Source organism: Marmota marmota, unplaced genomic scaffold (genome assembly GCF_001458135.2).
Source record: "Marmota marmota marmota unplaced genomic scaffold, marMar, whole genome shotgun sequence".
Lineage (NCBI taxonomy): Eukaryota > Metazoa > Chordata > Mammalia > Rodentia > Sciuridae > Marmota > Marmota marmota.
Genome location: NW_026000174.1, coordinates 2180406 through 2207436, shown reverse-complemented (window position 1 = coordinate 2207436; position 27031 = coordinate 2180406). Strand labels below are relative to the sequence as shown.

At 32.7% G+C, this 27031-nt stretch overlaps 1 protein-coding gene across 17 annotated transcripts in view; it reads left to right on the top strand.

Moving 5' to 3' along the window:
* Tmem135 (transmembrane protein 135) overlaps positions 1 to 27031 on the top strand; it is a 261641-nt gene that overhangs the window by 177005 nt on the left and 57605 nt on the right. For all 17 annotated transcript variants that reach the window (XM_048787924.1, XM_048787939.1, XM_048787930.1 and 14 more), the window contains one exon: positions 7056 to 7102. In XM_048787924.1, coding sequence (XP_048643881.1) covers positions 7056 to 7102 — 47 coding nt within the window. The remainder of the gene's footprint in view (positions 1 to 7055; positions 7103 to 27031) is intronic.

Below are 27031 nucleotides of genomic sequence, written 5' to 3'. Positions count from 1 at the left end.
ATAGATTACTACTAGTCAACTTTGTTATTATTTTTTTTTTTAAATCCTTTTTTTTTTTAGAGAGAGAGAGGTAGAGAGAGGTAGAGAGAGAGAGAATTTTAATATTTATTTTTTAGTTTTCGGTGGGCACAACATCTTTGTTTGTATGTGGTGCTGAGGATGGAACCCGGGCCGCACGCATGCCAGGCGAGCGCGCTACCGCTTGAGCCACATCCCCAGCCCCCCTCCTGAATATCTTAAAAGCAATTCCTTAAAAGAATTAAGCTGTTTTCAAGTAATTTAATTGTGTTCCAGAATAAAGCTTAAGAAGATTTATGGGAACACCGGAATATCCATTTCCCATCAAGGTAAAATTCAGAATGCCTAACATCAAATAAAATATTACCATTTAAGACATCAAATAATTTAACTCATAATGAGATAGATCTGTCAATTAATGTCAAACTAGAACTGACAAAGGTGTTAGATTTAACAGGCAAGGACATTAAAAAGAGTTATTAAAACTAAATCCTGTAGTGTCCAAAAGTTAAATAGAGACACAGAAGATAAAATAAAACCCCAAATTAGACTTCTAAAGAATAAAATTACAATGTATGAGATGCAAAGTTTACTGACTAGCATTAATGGTAGATGCACATTGCATAAGAAAGTTTTAGTGAAGATGTTTCAATAGAAATGATGCAGAATTAAATATAGAAAAGAAAGTTGTTTTTAAAATAGAATAATGATTATTAATTGTGAGTTGTGGAAAATTTCAGGTGACTTGAAGTTTCTGAAAGAGAGTAAGGAGGATAAAAACATTAGATGAATTCTCAGCTAAAAGTTTTTAAATTTAATGAAAGTTGTAAACTCACAGTTCCAAGAAGCTAAATGGAATCTTAGTACAATAAACATGACAAGGGTTACCTCAAGGCACAACAATAATAGTCAAATTATGAAGATATATTAGAGTGAAATCTCTGAACTACTGAAAAAAGAAATACATCCACCTAGAATTTTATACTTAGCAAAGGTATCTTTCACAATTAAGTGGAAAAGAATTTCAGCCATATATTTTCAATGAAAAGTGAGTAAAATGTAGTAGTAAACTTACTGACTATACCCTTACCCCCAAAACACACACACACACACACACACACACAGACAATGGATGGCAACAATAGCACAATTGTCAGGAGAAATGAAAACACACTCTTATAAGATATTTATACTGTGTTAAGTGGCACAGTTGTCATTTGACTGCAGACCATAGCAATTTATAGTTGTGTGCTATAAATGTTAAAACAGACATTAAACTATCCCAACAAAGAAGGGAAAATGGAATCATTAGACAAATTCAAATGGAGTAAAAAAAATGGAGTAAAAAAGAAACAAAAGTGAGGTAAATAGAAAAATTAAAAATAAGGTGATAGATTTAAATCTAAACATTCCACTAACTGCATTAAATAAAAGTAATCTAAATATCCCAATTGAGAGGCAGAAATTTTCAGGATAAGAAAAAGGAAGAGACAACTATATGCTGCTTGTAAGCAATATACACATTTAATAATCCTAATCAGTTAAAAAAATAAAAGAAAATTAATACTAAATAAAAGAGATCTAGGATTGCTGTCAGACAAATAATGAGAGAATGCTATAAATATTTTTGTTGTATAATACATTCTTGATTATGATGATGATTTTACAGGTGCATATTTATGTCAAAACTTTCAAAATTGTACACTTTAAGTATGTACAGTTTATGTCAGTTATGGCTCAATAAAAGCTATTAAGGCATTTAAATAGCCACAGATGTCCAGTAGCTACTGTACTGAATTGTGAAGTAGTACCTAGTAAGTTTTTTGAGGGTCAGAATTATATTTAAATATTCTCTGTATCTAACAGATGCACAGTAACTGCTTTTTAAATATTTATTTAATGAAAAAATTCAAGGTGAGGCTAGCCTGCTAGACATGGACATATCACTTACCTTCTTAGAATCTAAGTTTTTTGATTTGAAAAGAGATGTTCTGGTTTATTTTAAGGTTCCTTTTAGCTCTAAAATTCTGTAATTTGAAAAACAAAATATTTTTTCATTTCTAACTGCAGCTTTACATTTATTTTGGAAAAGTACTTTATTGAGACCAAAATGATTAATATACTAGCAGAATTAATTTAAAATAATTTAAAAACCTTACTTAGTGCTATAGGTTGAATCTAGAATGCCCCTGAAAATCCCATGCATTAAAAGGCTTAGTTGCCAGTCTGTGATGCCATTGAGAGATGGTGGAACCTTTAACAGGTGAAACACAGTGCAGCCACTGCCCCCACCCTCTTTGCTTCCTGATTCCCACGATGTGAGCAATTAACACATCTTGGCTTCCTTGCCACTGTTATAAAATAGCATTATTTAGTCCCTTATTCTTCTATTTTTTATCTTATCTCATTTTCCTCCAATACTAACATACTGCTTTTTTTCCTTCCTAACCTATCACATATGAATAGAAGATAAGTTTCATAAGAGGAAGGACTTAATTCATATTATATACTGTTGCAAGTTTTAGATAACTGCCTAGCACATAGTAGGTATTCAATAAATATTTTATGGAATGAATTGATCAATTATACTTTAATGTATCTTAGATTTAATTCATTGCTTCTACAATTTTTTATGTCTTGATTTTCTTCTATGTATATAAAAGAACTCCAATTATTAGAGATTTGATAATTTTCAAGAGGGCTGCCTATTTGAAAATAATTTACTTCCAGAGTTATATCTTTGGGCGAGGACTTTAGATCAGTTCAGTAACAAAACAAAAATAATTTACTGTATAGATGATACTTTTACAAGTGTCATCTCATTGATTATTTCCATTAACAAAGTGAGATATTATTCTCAAATTATAGATGAAGGATCTAAAGCTTTGAGAAATCATGGAAAACATACAGAGTCACACAGAAAGTATTCAAATCTATTTCCAGAGTTTGTGTTCTTGCACATTTACCCCCAGTTTCAAATATATCATTTGTAAAGATAATTATCAGTTTAATGTAAGCACAGAGCATAGTGACAATTCAAGGGAAGAAGACTTTGAATATATTCTTTAGAGAAGATAATTTGGGGAAGATTATTGGGAGGCTTTTGAATGGGTTATTTCAGGGCAACATTGACTGATGCAGGGAAAGTACAAACCATTGACCATCTGGGTAGTTTGACATTACCCAAAGTGGATAGAATAAAAGGAAATAAAAATTGAGTTTCATAATCTGGGTTTAGGCCAGTAAATCATAACCAGTAAACAGACTCACTTGATGTGACATTATAATTGATTAATGAATAACAAAAATAATTCATATGCCTGAGGTTTCTAAAAGAGTATAATAATCTTTAGGTATCATGAATAGGTTGTTTTTTTAAAGCAATGGGAAGAGATAGAAAAAGTTTAGGGAGAAGGGAAGATACAAGAGTGAGCATCTGCATTTATCAGAGAAAGTTTATATATAGTATATAATTGGTATATAAATACTTTTTTTAGTATTAATTAATACCAATGTTCTTTTGCCTGGGTGTATATCTCTAAGTCATGCAGGTTCTGTTTATAATGCTTATCTTAAGCTAAGATGGCCAAATTGACAAGCTTGATTTGTAATAGCTAAATTGTTACACTTTCTTCAAGTTGAGTAGAGATTATTTGTGTTGCAAATAGCAACATGACAAGCTTGATTTGTAATAACTAAACTGTTAAACTTTCTTCAAGTTGAATAGATATTATTTGTGTTGGAAATAGCAAAACACTGTTTGATACCATTTTCATTTTTGCTGTCATTGTGGTCAGCATTTTACAACTGAAAGATTGTTCATTTATTATTTGCCTATGATGTGAAGCTATTGATAATCCTTCTATTTAATTAACACTGTTTAAATAAGAATGCATTTTACAGCTTCGTGATTCTTTTGTGACTTAAAGACAGTTTTTTTTATAGAGATCTATTTTGTTGGTGTAAGACTAGGGTTCTGGATTCCTCCCATATATCACCTTAGTGTGTTGTAGTATGACAATTCTGAGGAATGCTTCTTCAATCCAGGTTTGTTGTTGTTCATATACTTGCTTTTAGAGGAATGGAATTTTTTAATAGGTAATATGTATTTTATAAGGGATGATTTTATATATAATTTATAATATATTATATATATATGTATATATATATATATATCCCATATATTATACACAAAGTAGAGTCACATTCTTCCTGTCTTCATATATGTACTTAGGGTAATGATGACCATCGCATTCCACCATCTTCCTACCCCTATACCCCCTCTCTTTCTCTCCCTCCCCTTTTCCCCTTTGCCCCCTATCTAGAATTCATTTAATGCTCCCCCCCACACACACACAGCATGTTATGAATCAGTATCCTTAAATCATTTAGCATTTGATTTTTTTGGGATTGGCTCATTTCACTTATATTCTCCAGCTCCATCCATTTTCTTTCAAATGCCATGATTTTATTCATTTTTATTGCTGAACTAATATTCCATTGTGTATATATACTACATTTTCTTTATCCATTCATCTACTGAAGGATATCTAATTTGGTTCCACAGTTTAGCTATTGTGAATTGCGCTGCTATAAACATTGATGTGGCTGTCTTGAAACACTGGCCAGAGCAACTAGACAGACTAAAGAAATTAAAGGGATATGGATAGGTAAAGAAGAACTCAAATTAGCACTGTTTGCCAACGATATGATTTTATACCTAGAAGACCAAAAAATTTCACCAGAAAACTTCTAGAACTAGTAAAAGAATTCAGCAATGTAGCAGGATGCAAAATCAACACCCATAAATCAAAGGCCTTTCTATATATCAGTGACAAATCCTCTGAAAGGGAAACAAGGGAAACTATGCCATTTACAATAGCATCAAAATAAATAAATAAATAAAATACTTGGGAATCAACTTAATGAAAGAGGTGAAAGTCTTCTACAATGAAAACTACAGAATGCTAAAGAAAGAAATTAAAGAAGACCTTAGAAGATGGAAAGATCTACCTTGTTCTTGGATAGGCAGAATTAATATTGTCAAAATGATCATAATACCAAAACGACTATACAGATTTAATGCAATTCCAATCAAAATCCCAATGACATTCCTCATAGAAATAGAAAAAGCAGTCAGTCATGAAATTCATCTGGAAAAATAAGAGACCCAGAATAGCTAAAACAATCCTTAGCAAGAAGAGTGAAGCAGGTGGCATCACTATACCAGACCTTAAACTATACTACAGAGCAATAGTAACAAAAAGAACATGATGTTGGCAACAAAACTTATAGACCAGTGGTACAGAATAGAGGACACAGAGACTAACCCACATAATTACAGTTATTTTATATTTGACAAAGGTGCCAAAAACGTACAATGGGAAACATATAGCCTCTTTAACAAATGGTGCTGGGAAAACTGGAAATCCATATGCAACAAAATGAAATTAAACACCTGTCTCTCACCATGCACAAAACTCAATTCAAAGTGGACAAGGATCTAGGAATTAAACCAGAGACACTGAGTCTATTAGGAAAAAAAAAAAGTAGACTCAAATCTCCATCATGTCAGATTAGGTCCAAACTTGCTTAATAAGACTTCTATAGTGTGAGAATTAATATCAAGAATCAATAAATGGGATGGATTCAAGCTAAAAAGCTTCTTCTCAGCAAAAGTAAGAATCAGAGAGGTGAACAGAGAGCCTACTAATTGGGAACAAATTTTTACCACATGCACATCAGATAGAGCATTAATCTCTAGGATATATAAAGAACTCAAAAATTTTAACACCAAAAACCAAATAACCCAATTAATAAATGGGCCAAGTATTGAACAGACACTTCTCAGAAGATCTACAATCAGACAACAAATATATGAAAAAATGTTCAACATCTCTAGCAATTAGGGAAATGCAAATCAAAACTAAGATTTCATCACACTCCAATATGAATGGCAGATATTAAGAATACAAACAATAGTAAGTGTTGGCAAGGATGTGGGGGGAAAGGCACACTCTTACATTGCGGGTGGTACTCCAAATTGGTGCAGCCAATCTGAAGAGCAGTATGGAGAATCCTTGGAAAACTGGGGATGGAGCCACCATTTGACCCAGCTATCCCACTCCTTGGTCTATACCTAAAGGACTTAAAAACAGCACACTACAAGGATGATTGTATTTTAATGAGGTTTTCTTATTAATAAGAATTAGCTGTCTGCTGAACTGTATTTTATTTTTGATTGTCTTGATATAGAAGTTAATAGGCTTTCTGACATACATTGACTTGAATGTATTAAAGCCATTATCCTACTTTTGAAGTTAATTGCTTCTTCATGTATTTTAATAAACAAGTTAAAAAAATGCCCATTCATTTTTGGAACCCTGTTAACACTTCTATGCAGTTAATATAATGTGTGTATGTGTGTGTGTGTGTGTGTTTATATTTGTGTGTGAACCATACATACATACATACATATGCACACACATACACAAACAGTCTACCTTTTCTATTGTTGAGTTTTGTATCTGTGGATTCAAGCAACCACTGATTGAAAATATTTAGAAAAAAACCTGCATCTGTACCAAAGATGAATAGACATTTATCTTTCCTTATTGTTTAAACAGTAAAGCCTAACTTCTATTGTTGTATTAATTGTGATACGTAATGTAGAGATGATTTAAAGTATGCACAGGATATGTGTAGATTATATGCCAATACACAAGCATTCATAAATTTTGGTCCTTGTGGGGGTAAAGTTAGTGGTGGGTGGGCTGTGCTTAGAACTAATCCCTTAAGGGTATGGAGAGACAATTGTACATAATGTGTATATTTATAATTATCTATATAATTAGTTTATTATTGTCTTAATATAGTTTATTTGAAAGATTGAGAGTATAACATATGCATGACTAGTTTTATATATCATTTTATTGTTTCAGGCACAAATTTTAATAATGGATATTTTCTTTTTCTAAGTCACACAAATGATGATGTCAGTGTTCTTTTGCAACTAATCTATTTTCTCCTTATTGTAGGTCCTTTTGTTCTGCATAACAGCAGCCATGTACATGTTCTTTTTCAGGTATGTTGTGTTATATATATTTATTTTAATACCAAAAATAGTATGGCTTTGTAATGTTTTTGTCAACCATGAAACTCAAAATAGGCCCTAAAAAATTGGCCCCCACAAGTGACCTTTTTTCCCAGGGCTGGTAATGGATAAATACCTACTCCGTTTTGACTGATAAAAGAGAAGCGGGGGAAGAAAGATTTTGTTTTTCCCCCCATTCTCCATGTAGGCTCATCTTAGAAAATAGAATATGTCAATTAATTAGTACTCAAATCCCAATAAATGAATTTTTGTTTGCTTTTAGATATTCTTCACTTTCCTTATAAAAACAATCAATATTTTATATTTAAATGAGAAAAAAGTGACAGTAGGGTTCTAGCAATCAATATTTTAAATTTAAATGGGAAAAAAGTGGCAGTAGGGTTCTAGCTAAGCCTTCTGCGAAGTTACCTTAACACATTAATCATACTCTATAAATATTAAATTTGTCTCTAAGTTTAAAGTTGTACTTTAATTGGAACTCTGAGGATTAGAAATCTTAGGACTGTGGGAGGAGTGTCAGAGTGTTTCAAGTTATGAATGCTAATAAGAAGACTATCTGTCATCTTTGTATAACCATAGCAATATGAAATATAATTTTTGATTAGAGTGAGTCTACTCCTTAATCACAACCTTCATCTTCAGTGATACCAGTTAATTCCCATTTATCTCTCCCTTATTTAAATAAATCTTTTTTGATTTTCTTGGATCTATGCAGTGTTCAACCACAGCAAAAATCCCCAGGCTTTTAAGTTTAGAATTTATACTTAATTAACAAAGGCAGTTATGGGTTTTAATCATATATTTGGTAGATATATTTATCTTTTCTTTAAAAATAATGAAATAATTGAGCCTGCCAACATTTTTCAACCACTGGTTTCTTACCAGAACATCTTATATTTGATCAATATATATTTGATGAATCCCGATGACATAATTCAAAATTACCTTGATTTTGAAAATGTTATATGTAAGTACAAAATGATGATGATGTTGTTTTTATTTTGGTAAAGAGACAGCCAGTGTGTTAGAGGAAAAGGTATAAACATTCAAAGTTGGGAGGATTTGACTTGCAAAGGATTGGTAATGGGATACATAGTATTTTATATCAGTTACTAGTAACTGAAAAAATTATTGGAGCTATCTGGTTGTCTCTGAATTTTTTCCCCTTAGTGCTGCGGTGAATGTAGGGCCTTGTGGAGGCTAGGCAGGTGCTCTCCCACCTCTAGCTGGAAAAGTTCTAATCTGTTTATTATTTTTACTGTATCTTCATATATGCTATACTGTTACACTGGACTATTATACCATATGCAGACTATGGTCCCTTTCTTATATTTTTGACTTATGAGTAGGTTCGGAGGTTTAGGAACAATGACTGTTTTATTCCATTAGTTTACAAACAATTTATGATTGTATTCACATGTATTAGTAGGGAAATGTTATAGAAAGTTCACATAGTTTATTTTTATATGTTTATTTGCATAGTCTGAAGATATAGCATACCTGCTGGGAAAAATGAAATTATAAGAATTGCAAAGTTAGAAATTTGACTCTTGTTGACATGCACAGGAGGAAAGAACAACATCAAATAAATTTTCTTTTTGTCAAAATACATACCAGAACAGGCATTTAAATGAAACTGTGACACTGAAAGACAACATATATGCTTTAATGTTTGGCATTTCTTTGTCATAAGATGGTTTTGAGGTTTTAAAACAAATCATGTGTTGAATTCATTGATAAATGACCAATTTGTAGCATGGTTCTAGGAAATTACATTTTGAAAGTTGCTGCCATCAACCTCGTATTTTTGGTGTAGAAAGAAAATCAACCCTATAAATATGTGTTTTGGTGCAGAGCTACAGAACCTTTTCCTGTTTCAGTCATAAAGTCTGGGTTAAAAACAACAGTTTAAAATACTTTCCAGAAGGCTCAATGCAAGGTTTAAGTGCCAAGATAAACACTTTCAATTTTCTGAGGAAAGGGGTTGTTTTTCTTCTAAAAGAAGCACTATCACCAAATTCTTAGTGTTCTTGGCAAAAGTTAGTTTGAATAACTCAACAAACGAGGTTTGATGAATGGTAAAATAAAACCATTTACAAAGTACTACAACCAAACAAAACAATGTTATATGTTTTTCTGAACTCTAACTTGTGTTTGGAATGAACAAACATTATACAATAGCATTTAGCTAGTCCAAATGCATTGGAATATTTTATTCTTAATTAAATTTTATTATAAGTACAGATATTTGTGGACACATTTATTTAATTGTTAATAATTATTTTCAATTTAATTGCATAAAATTGAATACTTAAATATCATGATATTGACCCCAAGACTCCTTTTATTGTAACCTTTTTTGGCAAGAGTATAAGAGAAAAATTGTATGTTTGAAGAGCCAACTTATGGTTTTATCCAAATATATAAATGGGAAAAATTGAAATGAGACCCCTTTCAAAACAGAAAAAATGTACCAGTTTTATTTTTTTTTTTAAAGAAAGAACTGGAAGAAATAGTTCCTTGAGTATTTTCCGAGTATGTTCCTTGGCTATGGTGGTTATATTGCAAGTTTATTTAAAAAGCAACACGATGTTTTTGGTGTTGAAAACTATGGTTAACCAAATGTGAAATGAAATATTTTACTCTTGAATAGCTTTTAATAGCTTTTAATCCATACATGAGAAAAAAAAAAAAAGATTGTGCAAATGAAATTCTGAGATCACCTCACAGGCTTGAGCTGGGGAAAGGTAGTGTGTGAGAGAGAGCTCTAGTTCTGTCACACTTTTTAGCCAGCTGGCTTGCAGCAGTATAGCCATAAAGTACTTGCTGCAGTCTTTTAGGAATTAGGGTATAACTCAGGATGCACATATTTTGAAGACCCTTTGAAAGAAGGCTCTTTGTATCATCCCAGTGAACATTCTTTTGGGTGTTGCTGCCTCCTTGTTAAGTTATCTTATCATTAAGCATTCTTTTGTCATGACTGTACATTAGGGTATTGTCTATCACGATCAATGCAGGCCAAGTAGGATCATGAAAATTTGGTAGAAAATCTTGTCTCATGTACTACTTGAAGCAGTTTTTTAAACTTTCAAATATGTATTTACGAGTAAAATAGCCAAAGGATTCATTATATTTCTTGAATTAGGATTAATTAGGAGGGAAAAAAGAAATTTTCTTTTGACCACTAACATTTTTCTCTTTTATGTGAGAAAACGAAGAATCAACACAAAGCACAAAGAGAAAATATTATACTTAATCCTGTTCACTGAAAGAAAAAAAGCAGTGCTTTTAAGCATCGTTGGTTTTGTTTTCAACTATAGGTATGAAAAATATCTATATTTTAGAGAAAGGAAGTAATTCAGCATGATTTCTTTGTTAGTTTAAACTAGATAGTATCCTAGAGTATATAATAATTTTGATCCTAGCCTCATGACTACTAGTTAGACATTCTTCCCAAAAGCCTTTGCAAAGGCAACAGTTTCAACAGTTTATTTCAAAATATAGATTGTAAAGCTCAGTCATGTCATAGCCATTAATCTATATACATAACGGACTGTTTCACAATGGACATATCTTACATAATCTGATGTTAACATGGAAAGGTACAGCATTTTTAGTCAGAAACCAGTGCAAATGACAGTTTATTGTCATTTTTAAGCATATTTAGAAATAGTGTTTTTCTGTTACCTGATGGTTTCTAATCAGCTCTTTGTGAAAGCACAAATAATAAACTATTTCATTAGCCTTAAGGTATAGGTTTAGTTTTTGTAGTTACTATTTATTGGTTGGAAAACATGTGCTTTTTGATTTCAAGACATTTGTGATTGTCATAGAATATCTTTGTATAAGCTTACCTTAGTGTCTTTGAACAAACTGTAACAGCAACTAAAGAACTTCAGATCTTGGTCTTTTACTCATTTATTTAAGTTAAATGAAAGTCATTTAAGTATCAGGTAAATTTTATTTAAAGTATTGCTTTAAAATATCCAAAATCCTCTTTAAAAACATTAAAATATTTATGACATTTGGAGCTTAAAACTTTGACCTCTTGGGAGAATTTTCCCTAAATAATTAGATTTCATTTAAAAAATCATTTGCAAAAAAAAAATTAATATGATGAGAGTGAATTAGACATTTGGAAGGGAGCACATGATAGGACATAGGAAGATCATATTTTTATTATTCAGTAGAAAAAGTGTGATTACTTCTCTTTGAGTCAGTTTTCAGTTGCTATAACATAATATCTGAAGCTGAGTAATATATTAGGAAAAGGGGTTTATTTAGCTCACAGTTTTGGGGGTGAAAGTCTAAGATTGGCTAGCCTCATTGATTTGGTCTCTAATGAGGGCTCCTTGTGTGGGTTCGTGATATGACTGATGGTATTACACTGGAGCTACATTTAAAAGGGAAAGATCATATGGTGAAACAGGAATGGAGAAAGCAGGAAAGGGGTCTTTTCTCTTTTATAACGACCTTCTCATGAAAACTAGCTGGGTTTCCCACAAGAATTATTTTTATTCCTTTTGAAGGCAGTCCCCCCAATGCATCCCACTATCTAAAAGTTTTACTATCTCTCACTTTGCTGCACTGGAGCCCAAGCTTCCAATACATGAACCTTTGGGGACAAATCATATGCAAACCTTATCAACCCAAGTGAAGGTCATGGTGGTAATATTGTGAAGAGTGTATTTAAGATATGAGGGTTGCTTCATGGATGAGGAAGATGAAAGATGCTAGAATTTTTTGTAAGCAAATTAGAATAGAGAGAATATGTATGGAAATGAGTACAGGATTTGCAACTAGTGAGATTGTGATGCTTTTAATACATTTAGATAGAGAAATTTAGCTATCATTTGGTTGTTTGCTGCTAAAGAATTACATTTTAGTCAGACATAGAAATTTAGGAGTTCCCAGCATATAGAAAATAGTTTGAGCCGTGTTATAGGTAGGTAGTATTCCATAGTGAGAATTTGGAGATTAAAAGATTAAATAGGTTCAAAGATGGACTGGAGACCCTTTGAAATCTAGGCTATGGGAAAATAATCAGTGAAAGAGAGGCAGAGTAGTAGCAAAAGGCAATCTAACTATCTTATAAAGATAAGAGGCTATTCTTGGCTGTCATATAGCCATTTGGCTTTGAACAAATTACATGATTTCTCTAAACCTCAGTTTCCTTATTTTGAACTGTATAGCTGGGCATGATGGTGTATGCCTATAATTGTGGGGACTCTGGGGGCTGAGGCAGGATATTCACAAGTTCAAGGCCAGTATCAGCAATTTAGTGAGATGCTATTTTAAAAAAAATGGGCTGGGTATGTAGCTCAGTGGCAATGTGCCCCTGTGGGTTTAATCCCTAGTACCATTAAACACACACACCCACACACCCCATACCTACCTACCTCATGGGTTGATTTGAATTGTAAGGATTAAATAAGATATAATGTCTTTAAAATGTTTTTAGATGTGACCCAAAATAAGATATATGTTATTTTGTGTGAAAATATATATTTCCTAAAATAATACTTAATATATATGATATATTTGGATATTTTTCATTCTATTTTTTTTGTTGTTGTTTACAAAGCTCTTTTGACTTAAGCGCTCACAGAATAATAGCCAGTAGTGTGAAAATAAATAACTAATACATATGAATACCTAGCACAGTGATTGGTACCTTAGCAAAAGTAAAGAACAATGATAATTATTTTTTAGTCCTATAATTCATTTGGAAAAATCAAAGAACCAGAACAGCAAAAGCAATTCCAAGTCAAAAAGAAAATGCTGGAGATATCCCAATACCTGATTTCAAATTATACCACACAGCTATAGTAACAAAAGCGGCATGGTAGTGGCATAAAAACAGACACATAGACCAATGGTACAGAATAGATGACACAGAGACAAACTCACATATCTACAGTTATCTGATCCTTGACAAAAGTGCCAAAAATACATATTGGAGAAAAGATAACCAGTTTTCCCAGCACCATTTGTTTAAAAAGGCTATCTGTGTGTAGAAGAATAAGACTGGGCTCTTGTCTCTCACTCTGCATAAAAAAATCAAATCAAAATCGATCAAAGATTTAAGAATTAGATCAGAAACTATGCAACTCTTAGAAGAAGACATACTGTCAACACTCCAGCATACAGGCATAGGCAATAATTTTGTCAATGTGACCCCTAAAGTTCATGTAATCATACCAAGAGTTAATAAATGGGATGGCATCAAATTAAAAAGCTTATGCACAGGGCTAGAGTTGTTGCTCAGCAGTAGAGTGATTGCCTAGCACATGTGAGGCACTGGGTTCAATTCTCAGTTGTCTATCAACAACTAAAAAAATATTTTTTAAAAAGCTTCTGCACAGCAAAGGAAATGATTAGGAATATGAAGAGAGTACCTACAATGTGGGAGAAAATATTTGCTAGCTACACTTTTGTCAGACGATTAATATCTAGAATACATAAAGAACTCAAAAAACTTTATACCAAAACTCACAAATAACCCAATTAATAAATGGACAAGTGAATTAAACAGATACTTCACAAAAGAAGAGATACAAATGGCCAACAAATATATGAAAAAATATTCAACATCATTAGCAATTAGGGAAATGCAAATCAAAACTACACTGAGATTTCATCTCCCATGAGTCAGAATGGCAGTCATCAAGAATACAAATAATGACACCACTGACACAGATGCCGCTGCCATGCCCAGAGGTATTTTCTCTGAGCAGGGCCAGGGCTACCTCTGTGGCTACCTCTGAGTTCACTGCTGCTGATGAATGGAGGTCTCTTGTCCAGTCAGCTGCCGCCTGCAACGCTACTGCCACCGCTGCTGCTGACCTGCTTCCTGCTGCCAACAATCACCACCACTACCACTGCTACCACTGGGTAGAGGACTGCTGTGGGGGAGACTCCAGATTGCACGTGGCTGCATCCATTTTAGGACACCAGCCAGAGCCTGGGTGCCAGCAGGTTTACCACCACAAGAGCCTCTATCTGGGGACTCTGGCTGGGACATGCAGGTCCAGTGTGGGGGTGCCTGCATGTTTATAGGTGCTTGGGGTCTTTCTGCTCGGAGTGCTGGTGACCCTTGTCTTGCTGCTGCATCTTGGGTTTGCTCCTTTGCATGAGTGTATCCCTGGTGGTCTCTCTGCAAGTAGGAGCACATTGAGATCTTGGGACTGCAGCATGGCTGAGCCTGAAGTATCTGAACCCAGATTGGTGGGATAGTGAATGGGTCTTCAAGGGCTGATCTGGGTCTGGCAATCCCAAGAGACATCAGAAACAGGGCTGAGAAACTTTGAACAATGATGAAGACAGGTCGACTCTCCAGCGAGATTTATCTTATTTTTCAATTTGCTAATATCTCTACCATATTTGGAATAGGATGTTTTTTATGCATCAGTTTGTGGAGGACAATGATATATGAATGGTGTTTTGCATTTTTATTGTATTCTTATGTTTAAATTTTTTTCTTTGTATTCTTGCTCACTCTTGTCTGTTTTCTTAAGATTTTTCTTTCCAACTTTTCCCTGACGAAGAGCCAATCTCTGTTGGCCCCTCTTTCACTCTTCCTGTGAATTTTTGCTTCTAGGTTCTCTCTTCTTCCCTTGTGAACATCCTATACTATGGTAGTTCTATTCTCTCATCCACCATTTGAAATTGTAAACCGTTTTAACAAATTTTCTGTTTATGCTATAGATAGTTATTGAACTCATCATTTTTGGTTCAATGCAAGAAAGCAGTAGATGTCTTAATGGGAGCTATTAGGTTTAAGTCTCTATATTTTGTACACCAGGTGCTATTCTTATTGGCAAGGCACTGAAAACATTTCAGGGATACTATAGGTCTACAGGGTAGGATTTGTGCTGCCTTAGATCCACACTTCTAGATGGGAAAACACATGAACAACATGAAAAAACGAGGGATTAAAGCACCCCAAACAAACCAACAACAGAAGCAACACAGTAGAAAAATGTCCAAGGAGTTCAGAATGTACATAATTCAATTGATCTGTGAAATAAAGGATAGTATAAGGAGTGAAATTAAAGAAAAGATATAGACAGTAAAAGATCACTTCAATAAAGAGTTAGAGATTGTGAAAAAAAAAAAAAAAACACGCAGAAATCCTCGAAATGAAGGAATCACTAAGCCAAATTGTAAATTCAATAGAAAGCATCAGCAACAGACTACAATGAAGACAAAATATATATTCTTGAAGGTAGAGTTGACCAGGCAGAGAAAATGGTAAGAAACCATAAATAGAACATCCAAGAATTATGGAATAACATGAAAAGTCCAAATTTAAGATTTATTAGAATAAATGAAGGAGCAGAGATACAAACCAAAGGAATGCACATTCTTTTCAATGATATAATAGCAGAAAATTTCCAAAACCTAAAGAATGGAATGGAAAAATCAAATACAAGAGGCTTACAGGACCCCAAATGTACAAAATTACAGCAGACTCACACCACAAAACATTATAATGAGAATGCCTAACACAGAGAATAAAGATAAAATCTTAAAGGCCATGAGAGAAAAAAATCAAATTACCTATGGGGGAAATCATTTTGGATCTTGGCTGAATTCTCAACCCAGACCCTCAAAGTTAGGAGGTCCTGGAATAATATATTTCAAGCTCTGAAAGAAAATGGATGCCATTCAAGAATTGTATGTCCAGCAAAGTTAAGTTTCAGATTTAAAGATGAAGTTAAAACCTTCCATGATAAACAAGAATTAAAAGAATTCACAACTAGAAAGCCTATACTACAGAACTTTGTCAACAAAGTATTCCATGAGGATGAAGTGAAAATAAAAAGTAAAAACACTAAAGGAATAGTCAACCAAAGGAGGAACTTAAGTCAAATTAAAAACCAGAAATAAATCAAAATGTCAGGGAATACAAATCATATCTCAATAATAACCGTGATTATTAACGGCTTAAACATGAATCAAAAGATATAGAATGGCAAATTGGATTAAAAAGCAAGACCCAACAATATGCGGTCTTCAAGAGACTCACCTCATGGGCAAAGACATCCACAGGCTGAAGGTGAAAGAATTGGAAAAAACTTATCACTCATATGGATTGCGTAAACTAGCAGGGGTTTCAATTTTCAGATATAGTGGACTTCAAATCAAAGTTAATCTGAAGAGACATAACAGTTATAAATATTTACGCCCCAAACAATGGAGCATCTATGCACATCAAATAAGCCCTTCTCAATTTCAAGAGTTAAATAGACCACAACTCAATAATACGGGGTGACTTTAACAAAACTCTCTCACTACTGGATAGATATTCCAAACAAAAAATAAGGAAACTATAGAACTAAATAATACAATCAATAATTCAGACTTAACAGACATATACCGAATATTTCATCCACTAATGAGCGAATATACTTTCTTCTCAGCAGCACATGGCTCCCTCTCTAAAATAGACGATATTTTATGCCAACTCTTAGTGAATACAAAAAGACAGAGATAATACCCTGCATTCTATCAAACTACAAAGGAATGAAATTATAAAGCAATGATAAAATAAAAAATACAAGCTACTATAACAAATGGAGACTAAATTATAAACTATTGAATGGATATGTATGGATGGATAGTAGAAGAAATCAAGAATGAAATAAAAAAATTCTTAGAGGTAAATGAGAACACTGATACAACATATCAAAATCTCTAGGATGCTATGAGGGCAGTACTAAGAGAAAAGTTTATTGCATTCAGTACATTCATTAAAAGAATAAAAACTCAACAAATAAATACCTTAACACTACATCTCAAAGCCCTAGAAAAAGAAGAACAAATCATCACTAAAAGCAGTAGAAGGCAGAAAATAATTAAAACCAGAGTTGAAATCAATGAAATAGAAACAAAAGAAACAATTGAAAAAATTGACAAAAGAAAAAGTGTGTTCTTTGAAAAAATAATATAGATAAACTCCAGCCATGCTAATGAAGAAAAAAAGAGAGAAAACTCAAATTGCTAAAATCCAAGATGAAGAAGAAATATTATAGTGGACATGTCTGAAATACAGAAGATAATTAGAAACTATTGTGAAAATTTCTATTCCAATAAAATAGAAAATATTGAAGACATTGTCAAATTTCTAGAGACTCAAACTGAATAGGATGTCATACATGATTTAAACAGATCAATTTCAAGTAATGAAATAGAAAATGCCATCAAAAGCCTACCAACCAAGTAAAGCCCAGGACCACATGGATTCTCAGCTGAGTTCTACAAGACTTTCAAAGAAGAATTATCACCAATACTCCTCAATGTATTCCATGAAACAGAAAAGGAAGGAACCCTTCCAAACTCATTCTATGAGGCTAATATTACCCTGATACCAAAACCAGACAAAGACATATCAAGGAAAGAAAACTTCAGACCAATATCTCTGATGAGCATAGAATCAAAAGTTTTCAATAAAATTCTGTCAAATTGCATAAAAATATAAAAAAGAGTGCACCACGATCAAGTGGGTTTCATCCCAGGAATGCAGGGTTGATTCAACATATGGAAATCAATTAACATAATTCATCATATTACTAGACTTAGAAACAAGAATCATATTATGATCTCAATATATGCAGAAAAAGCATTTGACAAAATACAGCACACCTACAAGTTCAAAACACTAGGAAACCTTGGATAATAGGAACATATCTCAACATTGTAAATGGTATATATGCTAAACCCAAGGCCAGCATCATTCTAAATGGAGGAAAAATTGAAAGCATTCCTGCTAAAAACTGGAACAAGACAAGGATGTCCTTATTCACCACTTCTATTCAACATCATCCTTGAAACTCTAACCAGAGCAATTACACAAAAGAAAAAATTAAAGGGATACAAATAGATAAAAATGAACTCAAAACTATCACTATTTGCTGATGACATGATTCTATATCTAGAAGATCCAAAAAATTCCACCAGAAAACTCTAGAACTAATAAATGAATTCAGCAAAATAGCAGGATATAAAATCAATACCCATAAATTAAATGCATTTCTATACATCAGTGGTGAATCCACTGAAAGAGAAATCAGGAAAAGTACTCCATTCACAATAGTTAAAAAAAAAAAAAACTGGGAATCAATCTAACAAAAGAGGTGAAAGACCTCTACAATGAAAACTAGGAATACTAAAGAAAATAATTGAAGAAAATCTCAGAAGATGAAATGTTCTCCCATGTTCTCCTAGATATGCAGAATTAATATTGTCAAAATGACCATACTACCAAAAGCATCCCACAGATTTAATGTAATCCCTATTAAAATCACAATAACATTCTTAATAGAAATAGAAAAAGCAATCATAAACTTAATTATTTGGAAAAATGAGAGATTCAGAATAAAGCAATCCTTAGCAAGAAGAGTGAAGCAGGAGGTATCCTAATACCAGACCTTAAACTATACTACAGAGCTGTAGAAACAAAAATGGCATGATTTTGGCACCAAAATAGACTTGAGGACACAGAGCCAAACCCACATAAATATGGTTATGTCAGACTAGTCAAAGGTGCCAAAAACATTCACTGAAGGAAAGATAGCCTAATCGACAAATGGTGATGGCAAAACTGGAAACCCATATGTAGTAAAATGAAATTAAACATCTCTCTCTCTCCTGCACAAAAATCAACTCAAAGTGGATCAACAACTTAGGCACTAGAACAGAGACCCTGCACCTCAGAGAAGAAAAAGTAGGTCCAAATTTTCACTATGTTGGCCTAGGATCTGACTTCCTTAAAAAGATGGATTCAAATTAAAAAGCTTCTTCTCAGCAAACAATCAATAATGTGAGGAGAGAACCTACAGATTGGGAGAAAATCTACCACATGTACCTCTGATAAAGCATTAATCTCTAGGATATATAAAGAACTAAAAAATTTAATACCAAAACCCCCAAATAACCCAATCAATAAATGGGCTAAGGAATTGAACAGACACTTCACAGAAGAAGAAATACAGTTGATCAACAAATATATGAAAAGTATTCAACATATCTAGCAATTAGAGAAATGTAAATCAAAACTACATTAAGATTTCATGGCACTCCAGTCAGAATGGGAATCATCAAGAATACAGGCAACAATAAATGTTGATGAGGATGTAGGGAAAAAGGTACACACATACATTGCTGATGCGACTGCAAATTGGTGCAACCACTATTGAAAGCAGTATGGAGATTCCTCAGAAAACTTGGATTGGAACCACCATTTGACCCAGCTATCTCATTCCTTGGTTTATACTCAAAGGAGTTAAAATCAGTATACTACAGTAATGCAGCCATGTCAATGTTTATAGCAGCTCAATTCACAATAACTGAACTATGGAAACAAACTAGGTTTTCTTCAATAGATGAATAGATAAAGAAAATGTGATATATATATATATATTCAATGGAATATTATTCAGTTTTAAAAAGGAATGAAATTATGGTATTTGCCAGTAAATGGATGGAGTTGGGGAATGTCATGATAAGCGAAATAAGCCAATCCTAAAACACCAAAGGCCAGATGTTTTCTCTAATATGCAGATGCTAATTTACAATAAGGTGGGGGGCACTAGAGAAGAATATCATTACCTTAGATTAGGCAGAGAGAAGCGAAAGGAGGGGAAGGGGAGGAATGTGGGGATAGAAAAGACAGTAGAATGAAACAGACATTATTACTTTATGTATATGTGTGACTGCATGACCAATATGATTCTAGAACATGTATACTCAGAAAAATGAGAAATTATATTCCATCTATGTATATCAAAGTACATAAATGCATTCTACTGTCAAGTATAACTAATTAAAATAAATTTTTAAAAAAAGAGGAAAGAAAAGAATACAAATAATAATAAATGCTGGAGGGGATGTGGAGAAAAAGAAACACTTTTACAGTGTTGATAGGAGTGTAAATTAATACAACCACTCTGGAAATCAGTATGGAGGTTCCTCAAAAAACTAGGCATGGAATCACTTCATGACCCAGCTATGCCACTCTTTGGTATTTATCCTGAAGAATTAAAGTCTTCATACTACATGCATACCCATGTTTATAGCACCATAATTTACACTAGACAAACTATATAAAACCAGCCTACTTGTCTATTAGTAGATGGATGAAGAAAATGTGGTATATATACAATCGGAGTTTTATTCAGCCATAAAGAAAAATGAAATTATGTCATTTGTAGGAAAATAGATGGAACTAGGAACCGAAATAAGCAAAATAAGACAGTCAAAAGGTCAAGGATCATGTGTTTCCTCTCATATGTGAAATCTAGAGAAGAAAAAGGAAAAGAAAGGCAAGGTATGATCACATGAAAAGCAAAGGAGGATCAGTAGAGTAGAGGAAGAGACCAGAAGGTGAAAGGAAAGGAGGGAGTGGGGAAGCACTGGTGAGGGATATTAAGTAAATTATATTGTTATATTGCATGCATGCACTAGTATTGTAACAGCATTCCACCATTATGTACATAATAATGTACCAATAAAAAAGAAGAAAAGAATGACTTTTTGAAATTTGTTCTTTTTAGATATACATGACAATAGAGTGTACTTTAACATATTATACATACATGCATTATAACTTATTCTAATTAGGATCCCATTCTTGTGGTTGTGCATTATTCGGAGTTTCACTAGTCATGTATTCATATATGAACAAGGGAAGTTATGTTTGATTCATTCTACTGTCTCTCCTATTCCTATATCCCACCCTTCCCTTTGTTCCCTTTGTCAAATCCAGTGATAGCTGTTGTTTTAAAATAGGAGAAAAATTTAATAAAAAATAGAAAATATCAGGAATGAAGGCATAATCTGTAGTGTCAATGCTATAATTAAGCCTAGTGTAGTAAGGGTTAAGAAGTTTTTTTTTTTTTTTTTTTTTTTTTTTTGCTTTAGCAACCTAATGGTCAAAGGTAACCTATGAGAGAAATTTCTGTAGTTGAATTGGGATAGTGAATTAAGAAATAAATCTGTGATGAGGAAGCCGAAAGAGTTTAGTAAACTGAAGGAACACAAGAGAGAAGTTATTAGAAGACTGAGGGTTTTTCTTCTCTCGTTCTCTCCTCTCTCCTCTCTCCCTTCTCTTTCCTCTCTCTTTGAATAAGAAGACTAGAGTATAAGGAAAGTTTAAGGGGGTAAAAGGGTTCCATAAGCAGGATAGATTTACCAGTTGGAGAAGGGGAAAGAGAATAGAGAAGTCAAAAATGTGATCCAAAATATTAACATGTGGGTAGATTGTTAGACTTGTCTGAAAGACATAATGATAAATGATTAGGAGGAAGCTGAACCTGGCAGCCTCAGGCCTGTGGCTTAAGGGAAGCAGAACTAATGGATAAAAGAGGTAGTAAGTGGAAAAATATAATATTTTGGCTTCCTAAATATTTGGTCTTTATTAAAAGGCAAATAACTTATAAAAATAGACTTGGAAACGTGAAACCAGTATTTCTCAGAAGATAAAAGCAGATGAAAAGATGCACTTTTATTTTTGGCAATAAACCTATAAGTTTTCTAAAAACTAAAATTTGTCCTGTGAAAAAAGAAATATAGAGATTGTTAGGATTGTTGCTTTTCTTAGAACAAATGAAAGAGGTGAGAAAACTTAGGACCGTAAATGTTTTAAATCATTTCCTCTGATAATGCAAAGCTTATTACCAAGTCACTTAAGTGTAATTTGAACTTTTTGTTGCAGAAAATTAGTCTGCTCATTTGGTGAGTGTATTCCAAGACTAAGAAAATTATGGTGAATCTATTTTTATGTTTTGCCTGTCAGGTTTTAAGATATCTATGTGCAGATAAAGAAAAAACTCCATAATTTTATAATGAATGTAACTTGTATGGGGTAGTATGAGCTGAACTTGTAACTGTCTAAAGTAAGGATTTAATCGTACATATCATGTGAAAAGTGATCAATTAATTTTCAAAGACTTGCTGCAACATCATTTTTATAGAAGCAAAATGATATGTTTAGGCCATTTTCTGAATGTGAATTTCATTTGTTATTTTCAATAATATCAAGGCTTTTCGAAAGTTCTCACCCATGAAATAATTCATGTGGCTGTAAAAACTTAGAGTATATATTCCCAAATGAAAATAAAGGTTTTTAACAGTATATATGTTCCTAAACCTATCTTTAAAAGTTATTTAACCTATTAATGAATTTATAAAACATACTTGGAGTATGTGAAGTGGTACTGTTTGTAGAAAAACAATATTTATGGTAATATTTATTTGGGAAAATACATTGATGTCCAGTATGCTAGAGGTAAAGCACAATGATTGGGAATTATCTATTTCTGAGTTACTCTACAGAAATCATGTTAGACACAAGAGTTCAGAGCATGGGGAATGGGAAATAAATGGATAGATGAATAGGATTAGAGCTTTTAGGAAGAGAATGGATTAAAAAAAAAGGACTAATCTTGCAAATTGTGGAACCTAGGGTTTGGGTTTATGGTTTAAACCGGGACTGTCCCTTTCATGGCTATTTATATATTTTTCTTTCTTCTTGTGTATCTCCTCCCCACCCTGATACCATTTTGACTAGAGGAATTTGGGGGCAGCACAGTAAGTGGAATGGAGAAGGGGTATTGGAGGTATAGGGTACATTCATGCTGTTTGAGATGTGGCAGGAATAGGACAGTTCAGAGAGCAATGTATTGGCCTGAAATGCAGAACAGCAAGATTTTGCCATCCTCTTCTCTCTTGTCAGCCTTACTTTTAACTAGATATTAGTTTGCCCATCAAAAAGTCAATTTAGAAATCTAGAAAGATTAAAATGTGTGAAGAATATAACCAAAAAGGATATCTTTTCCCATTCATAATCTAATTTTTTTAGGCATAATATTGTGCCATTATTATATCAAAACTAAATAAAGCTGCAGGTGACCCTTTAAAAGTATGTGCAAGCACCTTTTCATCATCTTTTCATAGCCAAATAGCTGCCAAGCATTTGATCCTCTTCCATGTAACAGACTGTCTCATTTCCTGCCTGTAGGGGATGGAGCAAAGGTGGAGAGGATGGGTAAGAGTAAACAATTATTTGAAGCAGAGGCATCAAAGGAGACGTTTGCTTTTTAGCTAGAATAGCTCTTCTTTGGGTCTTTAGTGTACTTATAATTTACTATTTTTCCAGATATACTAATTATCAGCAGGTTGGTAAATTATAAAATTGGGAAGGACTTTGTAGCTTTCTAGTGAATACATTAGTGTTTCAGGTATCTATTGAAAAATGTGACCTGAAGACCTGTTTGTTATTACAAAGTGTAGGTTGCTTGCTGTTTCCATGTAAGTTTCCTTTTTCTTAAAGGAGTCTTTAATAGGGATCTTTTCAAATGAAGACCAAAATTATAAATGTCTTTGAATTAAATTTTATATTTCCTTTAAACTCCAATAGTTCTTCATGACAGTACTGGTATGGATTCTTATCTCAATCTTCAGTATTCACTAAGAAACTATTGATAATTAAGATAATACAGATATGATTAAATGAATGACTTCAAACATCATATAATTTCAAGTTCTGGAATCTTCTTTCATGTGCTAAGATATCTTCTTCATGTTTATGGAAAAACATTACTAGTTACAGAATGTTCTTGACTAGTTTTTTTTCTGCTACAGAAGCTCAAATTTGAAACAGTTAAATTTAACTGCTTGTTTACCATTTATGAGGAATGCTATATAATACACTATGTCCTTTTCAAGCCTAACTTTTTTTTTTCTATTATTTTCAACTGATCAAGTTTTCTTAGAGATAATCAAAGGACAGAGTATAGTATAGCAGAGATGTTTAAGGATATGGGGTTCAACTATCTTGGTTCAAATCCTTTCTTCATTTTACTTATTTTAGATCTTGGGTAAATTACTTAGCCTCCCTGTGCTTCATGGCTCTTCTTTTAAATGAAGGTTGTGTGAGTATTAAATGCCTATTGCATAGTAAGTACTCAAAATGCATTAGTCATTTTATTATTTAAATATGAGATGTAAAGATGATAGATGATTCTATTTATATTTCATGTCCCAAACAGGCAAATTTATTGAGATAGAAATTATATTGATGATTGTGTAGGGCTAAGGTTGTTGGGAAAAATGAGGAATGAGTACTATTGGGAATGTTTATTGTTTTAGGAGGGATGAAAATATTCACAAGTAATTGTGGTTATTGTATTTACAAGTGTGTGAATATACAAAAAAACCACTGGCTGAATCAGTTTAAGTAGTGAGTTGTTTAATATGTGATTTATAGCTGAATAAAGCTGCAAATATATTCTCAAATATAAGTCTAGGGCATTTTTGTTCAAACTCAAAAGTCAAAGATGGTCAGATACAAATTGTCAATACAAGAATGTACCTATGAAGTTCCATGCTAATAATACATTCCCTTTCAATTTGAATGAAAGTTAAATTTGCAGTTTTTTTGAAATATATATTACTAGTTCATAACTTGATTTTATTTTGAACATAGATTTCATAGATTCTATTTGATTATAAATCCATATTAATTTTATTTTGAAGTATCAATATTTTATTTTACTATATGTTCTGTTTATTTTGGGGAGAGGGTATTTTAAAATCACTGTCTCAACCTACTTGCCATGGATAATTTTGAATTGAATAGAAAGGTATAGAGGAAAATTATACTAATATTATTTGTATTTTATTGTAGTTTTCCTTTTTCATCATCTAATCTCTAGACATTTTCCAAAAGTATTACAGCCAAAAATTGGAAATATTTGAGATTACTCCAGTGCCTATCTTTCAAACTGCAAATGAAACATTCATATTTGGAGGTTTATTTTTCAACCTGATATAGCTTCTAGGCCTATACCATCTCTATCAAAGCCCAGATGAATCCCACAGTAAAACAGTATTTTGTCCATCATTATCAATTTTAAGGAAAAATTCTGTTTCCAATGTGTGATTGAGTCACTGAACCAGGAAGGTATTTACCTGCAAGGTGAGTAGTAGAAATGGGAGAAGCTTTTAAGTTCTAAAATTTCAGTCTTCTCTGTTAAGAATCTTCCATAGAGGAAGGAAGAAGTTGGTCTCCTCACTTTTTTATATTCCCTTGTCAATCACAAAACTTTTGTACTGGTCAAGCCTTGATGGTGACTGAATACTGGCTATTTATCATGTTCCTGTTATTCTAAAATGAAAAATAAATGGAGGAGGAAAATACAGGTTTGGATTCTCAGGCCTTATGGCAGCTCAGAATCTCTGAATCTTGGCTGCTCTGGAATGCTTTCTGAAATGATCTGATCACTAAGTTGAATATTCAGCCCTTAGTGGTTTTGAGCTCCATAGGTACATTCAGAATAAGAATGATATTAAAATTCAGATGACAGAAAGCAATTAAGTTTATCAGATTTGATTTCTTTAATCTGTCACCAAAGCCTCAAGCTCTAATATTGGAAGCACAATTGCTATCATAACTTCTGTTTCTTCCTTGAATGTTAAAAAATGCTTTTTGAATTCATATCAAATTATAATTTTGCGGGTATATGTCTTTGCGAGTGCCATTTTAAGATACTTGCAGAAAGTTTTTAAATGAAAGACAAGACTCTTTTCCTGACTTTTGAAAACCATCACAAATTCTCCTGATATAAAACATGAAGGAAAATTTATTATAGCAAGCTTAATTTGTAAAGTTATTGGAATTCTTAGAGTTGTATAATCACTAAAGTTAAGTTTTTGATCACTTTGCTGAATTTACTGTCTATTTCTTTTGGATTATCTTTTACCTCATAGTTTTCTATTCTATTTAAATGACTAGGAAGAACTGTGTGAATGAATGTGAGTTGGATTTAGCTTTCACCTTCTTAAAAGAATGTAGGCCTAATGTTTTTTTTAAAAAGGTGTTAATTTTTAATTTTCTGCTTTAGAAAAGCACTGAAATAAAATAGCACTGATAACAATGCTAAACAAAGACTTTTGTTATCATAGGTGATATTTCTCTTTATTAATTCTCAAGTACCCACTTATTAATAAACTGCTACAAATAGCAAATTCCCAGATGATGCCAGTGCTCCTGGTCCTGGGATTGCATGCTCAGCTGCAAGTCATATTAATAAATCAATTATCTAATTTTCCTTAAAATCTGTAATTTTAAAGAATCTAAAAGCATTTAATTCCACTACCTCTGTTGGCAGCACATTTAAATTGTTAATAACAAGTAGAGTCAAGTCATTTTCTTCAAACATCTTTAATCTCTGTGACAAAAAGTGAATCAATTTCCCTATTGTCCTTTTCTCAGTTGAAACAGAAACAGCTATTCAAAATTGCTTCAGATGCTCAAAGCTTATTAGGCCTCCCCCTTTAATTTATTCTCAATATCAACTTTCTTTAACATTTCCATACACACACACACACACACACACACACACACACACACATACACACACATATATGTTTCCATATATGTAATGTAAAAATCATGAGCATGTTATTGAATTATTTAGTAGATGAACTGATTGAATTCTTTCTGATTCAAAGTTTATCATTAATCAATCTGTGAAAAAAAGAATTATAGAAGTAAGTTTCCTGTTTCTTTTTTAAGAAATTTGTTAATTGTATAAAAAATTACTAAGATCTCTTAAAAATTTATATGACCTCTTGAATTCCCTCTTCATTCTTCTCTTTTCAGTTGAAAGTATCCTAACAGTTTGCATGCATCCTTCCAGAATTCTTTCTAAATATCCCTACATATCTAAGTTTGTTTGATTTTTAAATTTTTTTTTAGTTGTAGATGAACATATGTATCTTTACTTATTTTTATGTGGTACTGAGGATCGAACCCAGTGCCTCACACATGCGAGGCAAGTACTTTAACACTGAGCTACATCCCTAGCCCAAAGTTTGTTTGATTTTAAAAATAAG